The sequence below is a fragment of the Bicyclus anynana genome, chromosome Z, assembly GCF_947172395.1.
Source record: "Bicyclus anynana chromosome Z, ilBicAnyn1.1, whole genome shotgun sequence".
Classification (NCBI taxonomy): Eukaryota; Metazoa; Arthropoda; class Insecta; order Lepidoptera; family Nymphalidae; genus Bicyclus; species Bicyclus anynana.
In genome coordinates, this window is record NC_069110.1 from 13,192,285 (window position 1) to 13,208,335 (window position 16,051).

Consider the following 16,051-nt stretch of genomic DNA (forward strand, 5'->3'; position numbering starts at 1 on the left):
CAAAACTCAAAATGCATTTATTTCCAGTAGGCTTAGTTTGTTTACAAACACTTTTGAAACATCAAGTTTGATTATTTGTAAAGACTCTACGGTTCGGAAGGCAGTTTTTGTTGAGAAGAGCTGGCAAGAAACTCAACAATACACTGAATTACAATTGTTAAAATAATTAAAATTTTTTTTAGTTTTACTTCCAGTGTTCAGGTAGAAGCTGATCCAAGCATCTTTATTATTAAGGAATTGTAGTAACCTCGACTAAGTAAATGTTTTTAAAAGTCTTGGAAATCTTGTTATAATCATTATTATTATTTATTTCAAGCTCATAGTTATGTTAGCAAAAATACATAATTAAATGTGTTATTAACTTATAAACTACTTAACTACAGCAGACTATCAATAGAATATTAAATATTAAATAAATTAGAATATGTGTGTCACTGCCGCTCCAATCCATGTGACCAGCGCCAGCCCGAAGTAAATTTAAGAATGGAGCGAGATCCGATTATGGCGCCTCTCCTGTTTGCTCCAGGCTCCTAATAATAATTTATATGTGCCAATTGTGAGTCCAAAGTAAGTATGATGGAATGCGAAGATCTCGACCATACTCTGCAGTGACCAATTGAAATAAAAGAAATTTCTTTTATTATTCTTTACCATTTAGGCGCCCTCTAGGATTTGGCGCCTGGAGCGACCGCTCCGTTCGCTGTATGGACGGGCCGGCCCTGCATGTGACATGGAACAGCAGTAATTCACATATTTACAGTCCAAACTGCTTGCGATTATAGCAAGAATGCTGTTGGTGCTATCCCGCACCCAGCGCCGACCCGAAGTAACATGTCCCAATTTTGTATGGAGACTGGGCCTTTATTGCGAGTGTCAACTAAGCAGAACAAATTATTTTTATCTTAAAAGATCATCAAATATAGAGCTTAAAACCCAAAATAAAAAAAAATTAGGAACCCGCATTTTTTTTTAAATTAATTAAATAAAATTAATTTTTTTCATTAGCTGACAACATTAAATAATAATGTTAATCATGGCAACATGCTTATAACTCACTCTGACAGATTGTCAATGATCTTTGCATAGTAGCGTTCGTATACGGTGTTTTAAAAGCAATTTAAGGATTTTTTTGCATTAAACAAAAAAATCAAATTTTTCAAACAAAAAAATCAATTTTTTTTATCTAATTAATGCGGGTTCCAGCAATTTGTATCTTCTATCCGCAAAAAATACTATCGACCTGCTTATAAATTATAAATAATAAAGGCCCATTTTGGGACATGTCCTTTTAAAAATGGAGCGAGATCCAATTATGGCGCCTCTCCTGTTTGCTTCTAATAATATGCAGATAGATATACCAAATTATGAGTGTAAAGTAAGAATGGAACGCGAAGATCGTGACCATACTCTGGGGTCCGGGGTGACCAATTGAAAATCAGGCGCAGTACTGTCTGCGGTTGACTAGGACAGCGTTTCCCAACCTTTTTCAGCCACGGCCCTAGGAAATCAATCACAGTTTTCACGGACGCCCTTAATAAAATAAACAATGTCCCGGTCATAGTCCGAGCACCATCGGTACTAACTGCCACAAACTTGTCACAAGTAATTTCATGAGTGTAATAAAGTTGTTCAATACTTCAAATATTACTTCACCTGTAGTATGCGAAGGAAGAGGTAAACAAAATAGAAAACATATGCAAGCAAGTTTGCATCATTTGTAATTGTTCTCATCAGAAAATAAAAAAAAATCTGCTCGCTTTAAGTATTATGCGATTACGAGATATTAGCATTTATGTATGGTCCAGAGATGACATCGCGGACCCCCATACATATACTTGCGGACCCCACAGGTTGGGAAACGATGGACTAGGATTATTTAGGCACTCTATATGATTTGGCGCCTGGAGCGACTGCACGTTCGCCGTATTGACAGGCCGGTCCTACCCGCACCCTAAGCACCAGGGATCAACAACGTTTGCGCATTGTGGCGCTAAAACAGTTAACAAAAAGCCTCCGCGATCCCCGATGCGCTACAAAAGCGAGGCAAACTCATCAGCACTGAATGCGTTATTGTTTTTGTACACGGAGAGCGTTATACTAGAAGAGTACCTACACTCAATCGTCGTCTTCACGGCGCGTTTGGAACCGTCGTGAAGGAGATGGTCCATTTTAGGACCACTCTTGTACCCCGTATCATTATAATTTAAAAAATACAAGGATTTTATTAAAATTTATTAAAGTGAATAAATCTAACTGAATAAAAAGAAATAAATAAAATATAAACCCAAGTTTTTGAGTTATTCCAAGATGGCGTCCTTAAAGCAACTATGACATGACAATTGACAGCAAACGTCAAATCGAAAACGTCATCTATCCGCCATTATTACCCATATTAGTGTTGCATTTCTTGGGAGATAATGAATATTATTCCGAAAGAATTAAAGTAATTTTCGAAATTCGTAGATTTGTATAATCAAAAATAGTTTAAAAAAAAATCGTATATTTCCTCCAGGGTACAATGACTGATCCTGGGCTCCAAACAATTGTAAGCCTAAATTAAATAAATTAATTTTGACGTAACGCTGTCATTCGTCCTTCGAAATTTACTGCCCATACTTTTTTCATATCGGGGGCTATATATGATAAATTGAGTTTTAAGGAGTAAACTCCAAAAATCAACCCATTTCTAAATAGTAAAACATTATAACTACTTACTGTTTATCCACGGAGTCCTCGAAGTCATCCTGAAACAAGGATACAAAGATAGAATATAATATAAACCAGTCGCTCAATGGTCGAAATTCGGCCTTTAATTAAAACCAAAAATAAATCAGATGTATGTAATTATAGGTGTATAGACCGTTGTGCTTAGATGCCATGCAAGAGGCCTATGTCCAGCGGTGTCTACGTCTATCGGCTGATATGGTAAGGTAAGGTATATTTAGAGTTTCTGGATATGGACATTGAAAAAATATTGTATGGCTGGATTATGAGGTGAAATTCTGTTTGATAAAAAAACTTGTTTGAAATAAATAAATAAATATCCATATTTCAATAAAATTAATTAATAATTATGACAGCCAGTGTGCGTTGTGTATTATTTAAACTGCTGTGATTGTAAAGTTTATCTTCATTAAGGCGGAATTATATTTGCCTGACGTGTTGTGTCGTGACGCTTCACGCATCAGAACAGAATCGGTATCATATATTTTGTATGACAACGCTTACACTTATGTGTTGTGACATGTCGTGATGCCTTCTGATGTGTCGCATATTAAATGTATTAAAGTTGGATTTATATTTGTCTGACGTCTCGTGTCGTGACGCATCAGAACAAAACCGGTATCATATTTCACTCAGGTCAATGATACCCCCTCCCGAATGATCCTCTAAGCCTAGGTCCGAGTCTCATAGACGTACTTAGAGAGTCGTCCCGCCCTCTGTTTTTATTTCAGCCTTCGGGCCTTTACTCAACAGGAAAAAAAACGCTCGGGGCAGTTGACTTATGGAGATCAACGAAGTAATAAGCGATACAAGCGAACAATAGTGAATTAGGGTACGATTTTGGACAACGAATTGCTTACGTTTGGAAGTGTGTGTTGATATTTTATTTTTATTCAGATTAAGGAGTGGAATAATGTCTTTTACGACGTGTTTAATTCCAAATCCTCGAACCCTCATTTCACTCCTTACTATTCGTAATAATAGTAAGGTGTGAAAAGTGGCCTTAAATGTTTTGAGTAAATATATTACTGGCTGGCGTTCGCTCGACTGCGCTCTTTGACACACTGTGTTGCGTATTCGATATCGGGAATAGACAATTTTTTTTTTCTAAAAACAAGCTTTTATGAAATATTCAGTTTCCCAAAACCAATATGGAATTACAATAAGCTGGTGTCGCGCAAAATAAGTTGAAATTCCCATTTCTCTATTTCTATTTGAGTTTCCCTTTTTGAAATGTTTCATTCGTTTATCACTGCCGTGTATTTGGTTTAAAATATTCACTTTATAAATGTAAACGCGAGTAGTGTAAATACGTAGTATTAGTAAAACATGTATTGATTTATTATTTTTACAAATCCCGAACTTCTTCATCATTATCCACCCATATACGGATCACTGTTGATCACGAGTCTCATCTCAAGATGTGAGGGGTTAGGCCGTAGTCCACCAGTGCAGGCCCAATGCGGATTGGCAGTCTTCACACACCTTGAAAATTAAGAAAACTCTCAGGTATGCAGATTTCCTAACGATGTTTTCCTTCACCGATTGAGACACGTCATATTTAATTTCTTAAAATGCACAAAACTGAAAAGTTGGAGGTATGCCCCAGACCGGATTCGAACACACCTCCGAATCGAAGGCAGAGGTCATATCCACTGGGCTATCACGTCTCGAACTTTTAACTAGACTAAAAGGAGGTTGGCGAAAGTGGGAGTCACACTCTGAAGTATCGTACACTCATACATTTATATTAATTAAAACTATTTTCTAAGATGCTTGTAAAAAAAATATTGACACTTTACAGAACGGGAACCAAAAGAAAAAAAAAACCATTTTATTAACAAAAAAAGTCGTCTGCAAAAGCGCCTTGTCGTATTTATGAAGCAATCACGCAGTTGTGTGTCAGATGTTTTTCACATTTACCTATGTCTATGTATATGTAAGGTATATCTCTTCTCCCTGCTTTACAAGACTGCTTACCATTTACTTTATTCTTAATTTAATCACGATAAACAACTATTAACAGGTTTACATTATGCACGCTACCTCTATCAGCTAGTCCCAAAATACATGCAATCTCGCCATACTCCTTTTTGGGTATTGAATTAGATAAGAAAGATGTAAAGTCATAGTCATCTGTCCGTATGTGTATTGGAGTCTTTATGGGTATGAGTCTAGTTATACCACTTACACTGTCATGCTAGATATTAGATGGACAATGTAAAGATTATTTTTGTTATTAACCTGAGATGTTAATTTTTATGTTTTGTATAATCCTGCGTTGTAGAGATCTGTTCTCATGTTACGCATGAGGGGAAGTGTTTTATAGCATCCTACTAATATTATAAACGCGAAAGTTTGTATGGATGTTTGGGTGTATGTTTGGATGTTTGTTACCCTTTAACGCCGCTACTACTGAAGCGATTTGGCTGAAATTTGGAATGGAAATAGATTTTACTCTGAATTAACACATATAGAGTGTTGAAATTTGCAGACATTTTTTTGATTGCGTTGACTTAGAAATTCGATTTTTTCACAGCTATAGGGGACAGTCATAATCGTCATCATTATCAACCCATATTCGCTCTGAGCTCGAGTCTCCTCTCAGAATGAGAGGGGTTAAGGGACAGTAGAGCTGATACCTCGATAACTCCACTTGAGTTTAATTTTAAGTTAAGGCCTTTACTGCTAACGGATCAAACAATACAATGGTGTACTGTTATCGATGTGTTCTGCAGCTCATTTTGCAGCTCAAAATGACAACAAGAGCCTGTAGACATGTGGCAAGTCGATTCTCTTTTCACAAACGCTAACGCTTTGAAAAGTAAAAATGTATGAGAATGACATTTGTTATCGATAAGTCAGGTGATCATATAACTATTTTTAGTAATATAATTATAAAATGTTTACTTATAAAATTATTGTAAAGATTGTAAATTTTAAGTGATGAAATTGTCATTTGAATTAATTTAATAACACATACTTAACAAATAATTTGCATGCCAGATTGGCAAGATACATTTACCATCTACATCTACCGACCACCTATATATATATCATACATGTATCTGCAAATAAATAAATTGATTGATTGATTGATCAAGTTTGCGATCGGACCTGTCATTCCCATATATTTTATTAGTTTTCGAAGCATTAGCGTTTGTAGAAAAAGAACCCATGTATATGATATATACTGAAAACTGAAATCAGGAACAATCCTGCTTTAAGAACCTTTAATTTTAATCCAAAATATTTTATGTAGGTCAAATTGCAACTGTGTTTTTATAAATTTATCCCCGGAAATAGATGTGACCGATAACTAATTTCGTATATACCTACTCGTATACATACTACGTATGGTATAGCTAAGCTAAATCTAATTCCGCGTATAGCTATTTCAATATAGAAAATATCTTCTCTACAAAAAAAAAGTACCGTTCGTTTTTAGACGAATGATAAAGGTTTTATATAACATTACAGCACATGTGCATTTTACATTACATTACGGCGCATGTGCGTAATGAGAGACGTTACATTATTGAAATCGTTGTAATAACAGATAGGTACTCTACAAAAAATTATAATCCATTTTAGTGTGAATATCCAAACTTATCAATACAACAAAAATCCAGGGTCCCCACACGTTAATTATGTCTATCCGACTGAGCGATAAAAGGGAGGGTTATGGATTTATCAATCTATCTATTCGTAGGTATATTTATTTCTTTGTGCAGCTCTGGAAACTAATTGCAGTGAGGACACAGAAACAAGGTAAGGACTAATTTGTTTTTGGAGTTTACTCCATAAAAATCGATTTTTCGTTTTCTTTCGTTTTAAATATCCTATCATACTATTAATATTATAAATGCGACAATTTGTATGAGGTAACTTTTAAAATAATAATTGTAAAAATGTTAATTGTAATAATAATGAATTTTGTATATTGCATTGCAATGGGGATGATGACTAGGTTTGAATATATTGATTTTTATGTTATATTCGGGTAATAAGGTCAATGTTAACTAATTTATACATAAAAGACAAAGATTGTCTGGATATTTGCAAAATAAATAGGATTATAAAATTTCAAAATCTATTAAAATTTTTTATCGTAATTAGATGAAAATTCATACAGTTTTAGCTTCCTTACAATAAATGTGACATTTTTTAATATGTGAACTATAAACATAATCGCACAAATAACAGAGATATTAGTAATTTTGTTTGAACGTCCATACAAATCTAACGATCATTATGTACCTACGACGTCATTAAATCGTACCATTTTTTATGGGGCGTTTTAGGGATCCGCGGCAGTGCCGCTAATCTGACCCTTAAAATCCTTGTAGCTCCGAAAGTAATGATCGCAGATACCCTGTTACTTTTACAAAATTGCTTTACTATTAGCATACTCTTAGTTTATATACAATTTAAAAAACTGTCATCATCCCTATTGCAGTGAGGACACAGAAACATATGTACAAGGTGAAGACTAATTTGTTTTTGGAGTTTACTCCATAAAAATCGATTTTTCGTTTTAATATTATAAATGCGACAGTTTGTATGGATGTTTGTTACTCTTTATCATCGCAACTACTGAACCGATTTGGCTGAAATTTGGAATGGAAATAGATTTTACCCTGGATTAACACATAGTTAACACATACTTTTTATCCCGAAAAAATCCACGGCTCCCGAGGGATTCGTGAAAAACTAAATTCCACGCGGACGAAGTCGCGGGCCTCCGCTGGTGACCAATATTGAATGTTCCTGTTCCCCTCCAATTAGTCGGGGATCGAACCACGGCTTAGTAGTTGAGTCTGGTCCCTTTATTGTTCACCTGCTTTAGGGTCATCTTTGTTGATTTTGTTGATTGTTACGTCATTTGTTTCGCCAGTCGAGGTATGATTATCATTCCAACAGTATTTTGAATTTGCAATGGCGGTAACCCGTCGCAATTTTGGTAAAAAAGGAAAACAAAAGGCGACGATCTGTCAAGTGGGGTACCGGATGTTTATGATATATTTACAATTCCTTTGTTAATCTATACTAATTATATATATCAGCGGTTCACTCACACTTTTACCACAGTATATTTTTTTTTACGATATTTATTTAACTACCCGATAATGATTGTTGTTGGTTTTTCTTCTCTTTTGTTTGTAAATTATTATTGTTCTCAAATATTGTATTATGTAATAACCAGTGCACAGCAAAACCAACTGTGGTTTGTGTTGCACTGTGGTTAGGCTTAATTGAAATGTGTTTTTTGTATAATAATAAAATAATATTATAAAGCTGAAGAGTTTGTTTGTTTGTTTGATTGAACGCGCTAATTTCAGGAACTACGATTTGAAAAATTCTTTCAGTGTTAGATAGCCCATTTATCGAGGAAGGCTATATATTATCCCCGTATTCCTATGGAAACGGGAACCACGCGGGTGAATCCGCGACTCCTTCTCAGACAACGCCAAAATACGAGCCTTGTCTGATGGAGAAGTACATTGCTCTAAGACACGTTTATGTGTAAGCAATGAAAGTTTGTCCCACAGGCTCTGACACCCCACAGACCCAGGATAACTCTCGCCAGGGCATGAAGCACATGCTGACCTTGCTTTTGCAAGACCCTCCACAACAATATATAATACTATGGTTACTTTTGTTTTACGCCACCTGCTGATGTCCTTAAGTTTTCCTAAACCGAAGGTTGCCTGGAAGAAATCGCTACTTAGCGATAAGGCCGCCTTTTGTATGCTGATCTCTTCCTAATTTGTTTTTTATTTCACTTGTTTTTGGCTTTGTGGTGTGCAAATAAAGTATATTTATCTTTATCTTATCTTAACAATATCAGTCGGACTTGATGAGTTGAGGATCTGACTGATAAGTGTAGTAGAGCTGGAAGCAGATGCTAAGAAAGCTGGAAGTGCCACGCTTGATACAGATCGTATGCCCAATCCACCATATCTTTTCGACAGCCTCCGTGCCGCAGTGGTTTGCGCGGTGGATTTACAAGACGGAGGTCCTGGGTTCGATCCCCGGCTGGGCAGATTGAGATTTTCTTAATTTGTACAGTCTGGCAGGTGGGAGGCTTCGGCCGTGGCTAGTTACCACCCTACCGGCAAAGACGTACCGCCAAGCGATTTAGCGTTCCGGTACGATGCTGTGTAGAAACCGAAAGGGGTGTGGATTTTCATCCTCCTTCTAACAAGTTAGCCCGCTTCCATCTCAGACTGTATCATCACTTACCATCAGGTGAGATTGTAGTCAAGGGCTAACTTGTAAAGAATAAAAAAAAAAAAAATCTGACGGGTAGACTCGCTTGGGTCCAGGTTCTATCATCAAACTGTAAATTTAGGATTTTGGATAGAGTATCTTTAAGAGACACATCTAGATATGAACGCAAATGAGGATATTTCCAAAAGGAACGACAACGTAACAAATACATGAATTTTGGAGCAAATAAACATAATCAAAGGATATAAAGGGCCTTGTGAGGCTTGATATATAAAAGGCGATGTGGAAATTTATTAAAAATTTCTAATTTTGAATTTAAAAGAGGGGAAAATGCGTCATCAAATATTGGGCAACCGAAAAGTGTTAATTGAGTTTTAGTAACTACAGCGAAGTTTGGCAATGTTTTCTTTGTTTCACTTTGTAAGCAATTGCGGAAAAGAAAATAAAAGAAACCACAAAATATGAAAATATGAAGGTCTTACGTACATACGTAAACACCTTGTTCGTGTTGGAGAATAAATTTTTATTATTTTTTTTTATTTGTGATAAACTAAAAAAAACCCGGCGAATAACTAGCGTCTACTGAAATCTTCTAAATTTATATTGACGTGTTTCTTTTAAGGTTAAAGGACATACAAATTTCATGATTTGTGAGATGTTTGTGAGAGTGAAATGGAGTGTAAATTATTGTTATTAGTGTCGCCGCACATGGGCCACACGCGAGAGCCACAAACGCCGCTACAAGAAGCAAGAAGGGGCCACAAAAATAACTGAAGCGCGCGACAGCCACTATATCTGCTTATATATGGCTACAGCCACTTGGACGGTGGTCGACACTTGTACTCGTAGTCGGTGGCTGTTACTTTTTTAATCCATACATGCAGTATCATAAACGCGCGAGTTTATGATACTGCATGTTTGCTACTACGTTTAGTGGCCGGTGCGGGCCACAAGAAGCGAGCAGCGATGATTGTAGCGTGGCGACCACCGGCGTCAACCGTGTGCGAATCCATATAAAATGTATGAAAACTAGAGGAAATATGCCGGTAGCGGCGTTTTGTGGTTGTGGCCGGTGGCCCGTGTGCGGGAGACCTTAATAGTAAGATCAACAGAATTAGATTTGGATTTTTTCATCATGAATAAATAACGAAGAGTTTCAAGATTTCAGGATACTAATGGAGAGTGGGGGATTTTATTAAAATTTTCTAAAGTGTTTGTTTTTTATAAATATAATATTTATACTCTAAATGAAATTTGGCACAGGAAATACGAATTGAAATGATATGATAGAAGCGAAAGGAAAATAATGATATAATTTGCCGACCCCTTTTTTTATTTGATTTTATTTGACTTAAGTGGGTTATGGATAAGGTGCAAAATATGCAAGATGTGCTAGGCCTGTACAGGCTACTGTTCCATGATTTTTGACGAACTCTCTGTGAAAATTCTGTGGTTCTCAATATAAAGGTCTTGGGTTTGATTCCCAGCTTGGGTCATTTCAGGATTTTATAATTTATAAAATCCTAAAATAAGGGTCTCACTAAGGCTCAGGTCTGGCTTCGGCCGTGGTTATTTACTAACATACTAAAAACGTACTGCCAAGCGATTTAGCGTTCCGGTACGATGCTGCGTAGAAACTGTTAATCCGCTTCCATCTACGACTGCATGGCAACTTAACATCGAGGCGAGATTGCAGTTAAGGGCTAACTTGTCATAGAATAAAAAAAAACAGATCGGTCGTTCGACACGGACAATAAGAGCTTCAGCCAGTAGTTGATCCTCTTACACATCATCATAATTATCAAACCATATTCGGCTTACTGCTAAGCTCGAGTCTCCTCTTAGAATGAGAGGGGTTAGGCCAATAGTCCACAATGGCTCAATGCGGATTGGCAAATTTCACACACGCAGAGAATTAAGAAAATTATCTGGTATGCAGGCTTCCTCATAATGTTTTTCCTTCACCGATTGAGACACGTGATAATTTCTTAAAATGCACACAACTGAAAAGTTGGAGGTGCATGCAACGCACCGGATTCGAAAATATACCCTCCGGAATTGGAGGCAGAGGTCATATCCACTGCTTTGAAAACTCCGTCACTTACATATAGCACAGTTTATAGTATAATAAATAAATAAATATACTTAAACAATACACATCACTATTTAGCCCCAAAGTAAGCATACAGAGTAGCTTGTGTTATGGGTGCTAAGATAGTTGATATTATAATATGAATATACAATTATATACTACATATAAATACTTATATAACGTATAAATACACACAGACACTGGAAAAGACCCATGCTCATCACACAAATATTTTCCAGTTGTGGGAATCGAACCCACGGCCGTGGATGCAGAAAGCAGGATCACTACCCACTGCGCCACGCGGCCGTCATAGTATAATTGCTCTACTTACCGAATCAATGTCATCATCATCCTCCATTTTAGCGATCGGAGCTGAGCGCGTGTTGTCAGTCAGTGAACCTTGTAGGGACAGTGACGCGGGCGAGTTCGGTGGAGGCTGCATTATAGGCGACTCGTACAGCGCCATCTACAATACATTGCATGTAGTTCATACGCAGAAGTGACACACGATACGTTGCAGTCAGTGCGGCGCCGGAGCGGTGCCGCTCCGTCGTCTTACATAGAAATATCTGTGGCACGTCGCACCATGCGCTCCGGCACCGCACCGGACTTGCAACCACCGAGACGAGGCGGGGAGCGGTGAATGCGTTGCAACGTCGAAACGGCACCGCTCATTTCTTTTCTTTACAATTTAGCCCTTGACTACAATTTCACTTGATAGTGATGATGCAATCTAAGATGGAAGCGGGCTAACTTGTTAGGAGGAGGATGAAAATCCATACCGATTTCGGTTTCTACACGGCATCGTACCGGAATGCTAAATCGCTTGGCGGTACGTATTTGCCGGTAGGGTGGTAACTAACCACGGCCAAAGCCTCCTGCCACACCTGGACCAATTAAGAAAATCTCAATCGGCCCAGCCGGGTATCGAACCAAGGACCTCCGTCCGCCGGAGCGGTGCCGCTCCGTCGTCTTACATAGCAACCTATATATCTGTGGCATGTGGCATGCAACCACTGAGACGAGACGGGGAACGGTGAATGCGTTGCGACGTCGGAGCGGTACCGCTCATTTTCTTTTCTTTACAATTTAGCCCTTGACTACAATTTCACCTGATAGGTAAATGATGATGCAATCTAAGATGGAAGCGGGCTAACTTGTTATGAGGAGGATGAAAATCCATACCGATTTCGGTTTCTACACGGCATCGTACCGGAATGCTAAATCACTTGGCGGTACGTATTTGCCGGTAACTAACCACGGCCAAAGCCTCCCACCAGCCTGACCTGGACCAATTAAGAAAATCTCAAGCCGGGGATCGAACCCAGGACCTCCGTCTTGTAAATCCACCGCGCATACCACTGCGCCACGGAGGCAGTCAAGGTATTTGTTTATACCAATGAGTTATTAACAGACAGTCCAACACTGTGCTACGGTTCCGCTGCTGATCACACTGTCATGCTGGTCACCAAGTACTTAATAATTATTTATTAAATACAGTAACCGACGCCACGGGGTTTCCTCCGCGATATTTTGTTCGTTATTAATTAGTTGAACCAATGGTTAAACTTTGTGCTATTGGATCACGAAGTCCTGGGTGCGAATATTGTATCGGTCTGTGAGATACTGAATTTCTCCTAAGAAGTTTCAGTTAAAGTTCTCAGCTCGGAGTTAGGAAGTTAGTGATGTTTACTCCGATTACGTCGGTTTCTACATTTTAATGCAATTTCGATAAGATTTGTTGTATATTCTGTACATACATCTCACAAATATAAAATTTCTAAAAACATATATAGATTCATTTAAAAATAAATAATTTTAGTAAATTTCGAAGGCTAAATAACACCAAATTAACACTATAATTACTTTTAGAAATAAAACATTGGTGTGGAAAATAATTCGTTTTTTTTTATTCCTGGACATTTAAAATTTTCAGACATAATGTGCCTTTTTCGAAATTGCATATTCAATTAAATCTTATAGGGTCGTTAACGATTTTACATTATCACTCTTTGTTCTTAGCTAATTTGGTGTACCTACAGTTTCTTCGGTAATCTTGAGCTGATGTAGCCTCAAATAGTCTGTGTTTGAGACTGGTGGGTGGCTTCGGCCGTGGCTAGTTACCACCCTACTGGCAAAGTTCCGTACCGTTCAGGTACAATGTCGTGTAGAAACCGTAAGGGGTGTGGATTTTCATACAACTCAAACAAGTTAGCCAGCTTTATTCTTAGATTGCATCATCACTTACCATCAGGTGAGATTGTAGTTAAGGCCTAACTTGAAAAAAATCAAGTCCTCAGAGCAGATATAGCGTGTTTGGGTTCCTAAAGATAGTCTTAATAATAAAACGATAGTATAGATAGGCAGACATACCTCATTTTAGGAATACTGAAAGGTTATTAGCCCAGGCTACCATTAGTCTAAGATCCGTATTAGAAATGACATTCACCCATCTGTTTGGTGGATGAAAAGTGTTTTATATCTTTCGTACGGTATAAAATATAGTCATAGTCATACCCATACTTTATTTACAAATGTTCATATTTAATCGTCACAAATCATTATTAACATAAATTTAATAAAGTAAATGTCAAAAAATTAAATTTTCTTGGATGTCGTTACATATGAATGTAACAATTTGACCATTAGAAATGATAGTTTAGCCAGTAGTTTTTGATGCTCTATGAACTACTCGCAACAAATTTTTGAATACTTTTATGCATTAAACAGATAGGTGAAGGTCGTTTCTAATTGTCTAACATCCGTATCATTAATGATAGTTAATAATAGTGAGGCCAGGAAATGTTTAGGCAACCTACTCGCAATATATTTTTTAACTTACTAAGTTTGATATAAAACACTTTTCATCCAATAAACAGATGGGTGAAGGTCGTTTCTAATACGGACATTCTACTACATAGTAGTACTAATATGAACTTCAGCAAATTGCGGAGTTCAGACCGTGATGGCTTTGGAAGATTATTGATTGTCTGTGTGTGTTTTTGTGATATGATATACTTACTTCTTCGGCGGTTTCCTCCTCTATCCTTTCTAATCGTGCAGGAAGAATATATGGTTCGCGTTCTTCAAACAAGAAGTTGTTAAAATTATTTACAGGTTCGTTTATATTTTCATTAAAATTGTTATTTAATAGGTCAAGGAAACGGTCATTAAACTCTTCATCGACCTCGTCATCTATTGGTAAATTGAGTCCAATATTATGGGGGTTCTGGAAATTCAATGGGTTTGAATGTTCATTATGAGGGTTGCCCGGTGCATGGTCACCACTCTGGATTGGCGCAGGATCCTGCAATAAAGTAAAAAATAAACGTCAGTCTACGGAATGCGCGTCCGAAGTGAAAATTTTCTAATTTCAAAAAGTCTAGGAACGTATCTATGCGTGTGTATACAGGGTGCTCGGGAGTGTTTCCCATAACTCTAGGTTTATATTCTTTATGGAAAATTAATTAAATATGTCAAATGAATATTTTCGGAATAAATAATATTTCTTTTGTAAATAGATCTTAAAATGTGTCCAATATACGCATCATTCTAATTATGAAGTATCCAAGTCTTACGTATTTTAAAATGCAAGGATAGATAAAGGCGTGTGTTAGATGGATAGTCGGAATTATTTGAATTACTTTGTTTGAAAATATATAAAGATTTTGTTTGAAAATATAAAAGACTGTTTGAAAATATAAAAAGATTTATTTTTTAGTTAGAAAATATTAGTTATGCAGTCCGGCTCCTTTAAGTGGACTCGTCAACATCTTGAAGTTATGGGAATTACTACCAAGCACCCTGTATATCCAATTTTGACATACGGTCAACATCTTCAAAAACGTAGTAAATAGTGATACCGCGAATAAAACCACGTAACCTCCAAGACCCTTTGACCCTTTATGCGTGATTTTTATTTTATTATTCTTTACAAGTTAGCCCTTGATTACAATCTCACCTGATGGTAAGTGACGATGCAATCAAAGATGGAAGCGGGCTAACTTGTTATGAGGAGGATGAAAATCCACACCCCTTTTCGGTTTCTACACGACATCGTACCGGAACGCTAAATCGCTTGGCGGTACGTCTTTGTCAGTAGGGTGGTTAACTAGCCACGGCCTAAGCCTCCCATCAGCCAGACCTGGACCAATTAAGAAAACCTTAATCGGCCCAGCTGGGGATCGAACCCAGGACCTCCGTCTTGTAAATCCACCGCGCATACACTTGACGGAGGCCGTCAATTAAAATGATACGAAAAAGAAAAATATATTCGCGTAGAGAACACATATACATGACATGCGGAACCGAGAAAACAGATATTATTCACAGTAAAAGAAGAAAACGACAGGAAGTTCGTTGTTCAACCAACTGAAAATAACGGTTGGTTGATAGAAATATATCGATAATGGTGCCGTTTACAACTTAAGTAGCGACGGGGAGGACGACTTTATAAAGAAGGCACTTCTAAAACTGATATACGTATATTGCATCTACATACGCCTACGAAGTTTATACCTATACCAGTGGCGTAGCGTGCTTTGGAGGGGCCCTGTTTCAAAATGAATTTGGGGGGCCAAATGAAGGGTAAAGATTTGTAACAAAAAAAAAAACAAACTTAAGCTTAACTTACGTTAACGTTCTTAACGTTCTTAACGTTCGCTGCGGCACTGATTTTTTGACCTCATACTAGAATTTTATGTGGTCCGTTACAAGGTCCAACGACCTCCTAACTCTTGAAGACGCTAGAACGCACGAGGTCAATTGACCTCGTACCGCAACGAATGCGTTAAATCAAATATGACAGTGACTGCCTATGTAGGATGTTTCCAATTTTTTGGCGCACGATTAACCCGAGAAAAGAAGAGATTTTTTTTACTTCTGTTATTTGAATTTGAAGTAAAAGCTATATAGGCGGGAAGCACTAGATTAAGTAAGATTGTGAATAGGGATAATGACAGTTTTTTAAATTGTATATATATTAAGAGTGTGCTAATAATA

General features: G+C 37.2%; 1 protein-coding gene across 1 annotated transcript in view; it reads right to left on the reverse strand.

The window, feature by feature from the left end:
• LOC112056258 (tetratricopeptide repeat protein 39B) overlaps window positions 1–14,354 on the reverse strand; it is a 40,304-nt gene extending 25,950 nt beyond the window's left edge. The window contains exons 1-3 of the mRNA XM_024096653.2: window positions 14,073–14,354; window positions 11,382–11,516; window positions 2,716–2,744 (exon numbers count right to left, since the gene is read on the reverse strand). Coding sequence (XP_023952421.2) covers window positions 2,716–2,744; window positions 11,382–11,516 — 164 coding nt within the window. The 5' untranslated portion in view covers window positions 14,073–14,354. The remainder of the gene's footprint in view (window positions 1–2,715; window positions 2,745–11,381; window positions 11,517–14,072) is intronic.
• Between the last annotated feature and the right edge of the window lie 1,697 nt (window positions 14,355–16,051).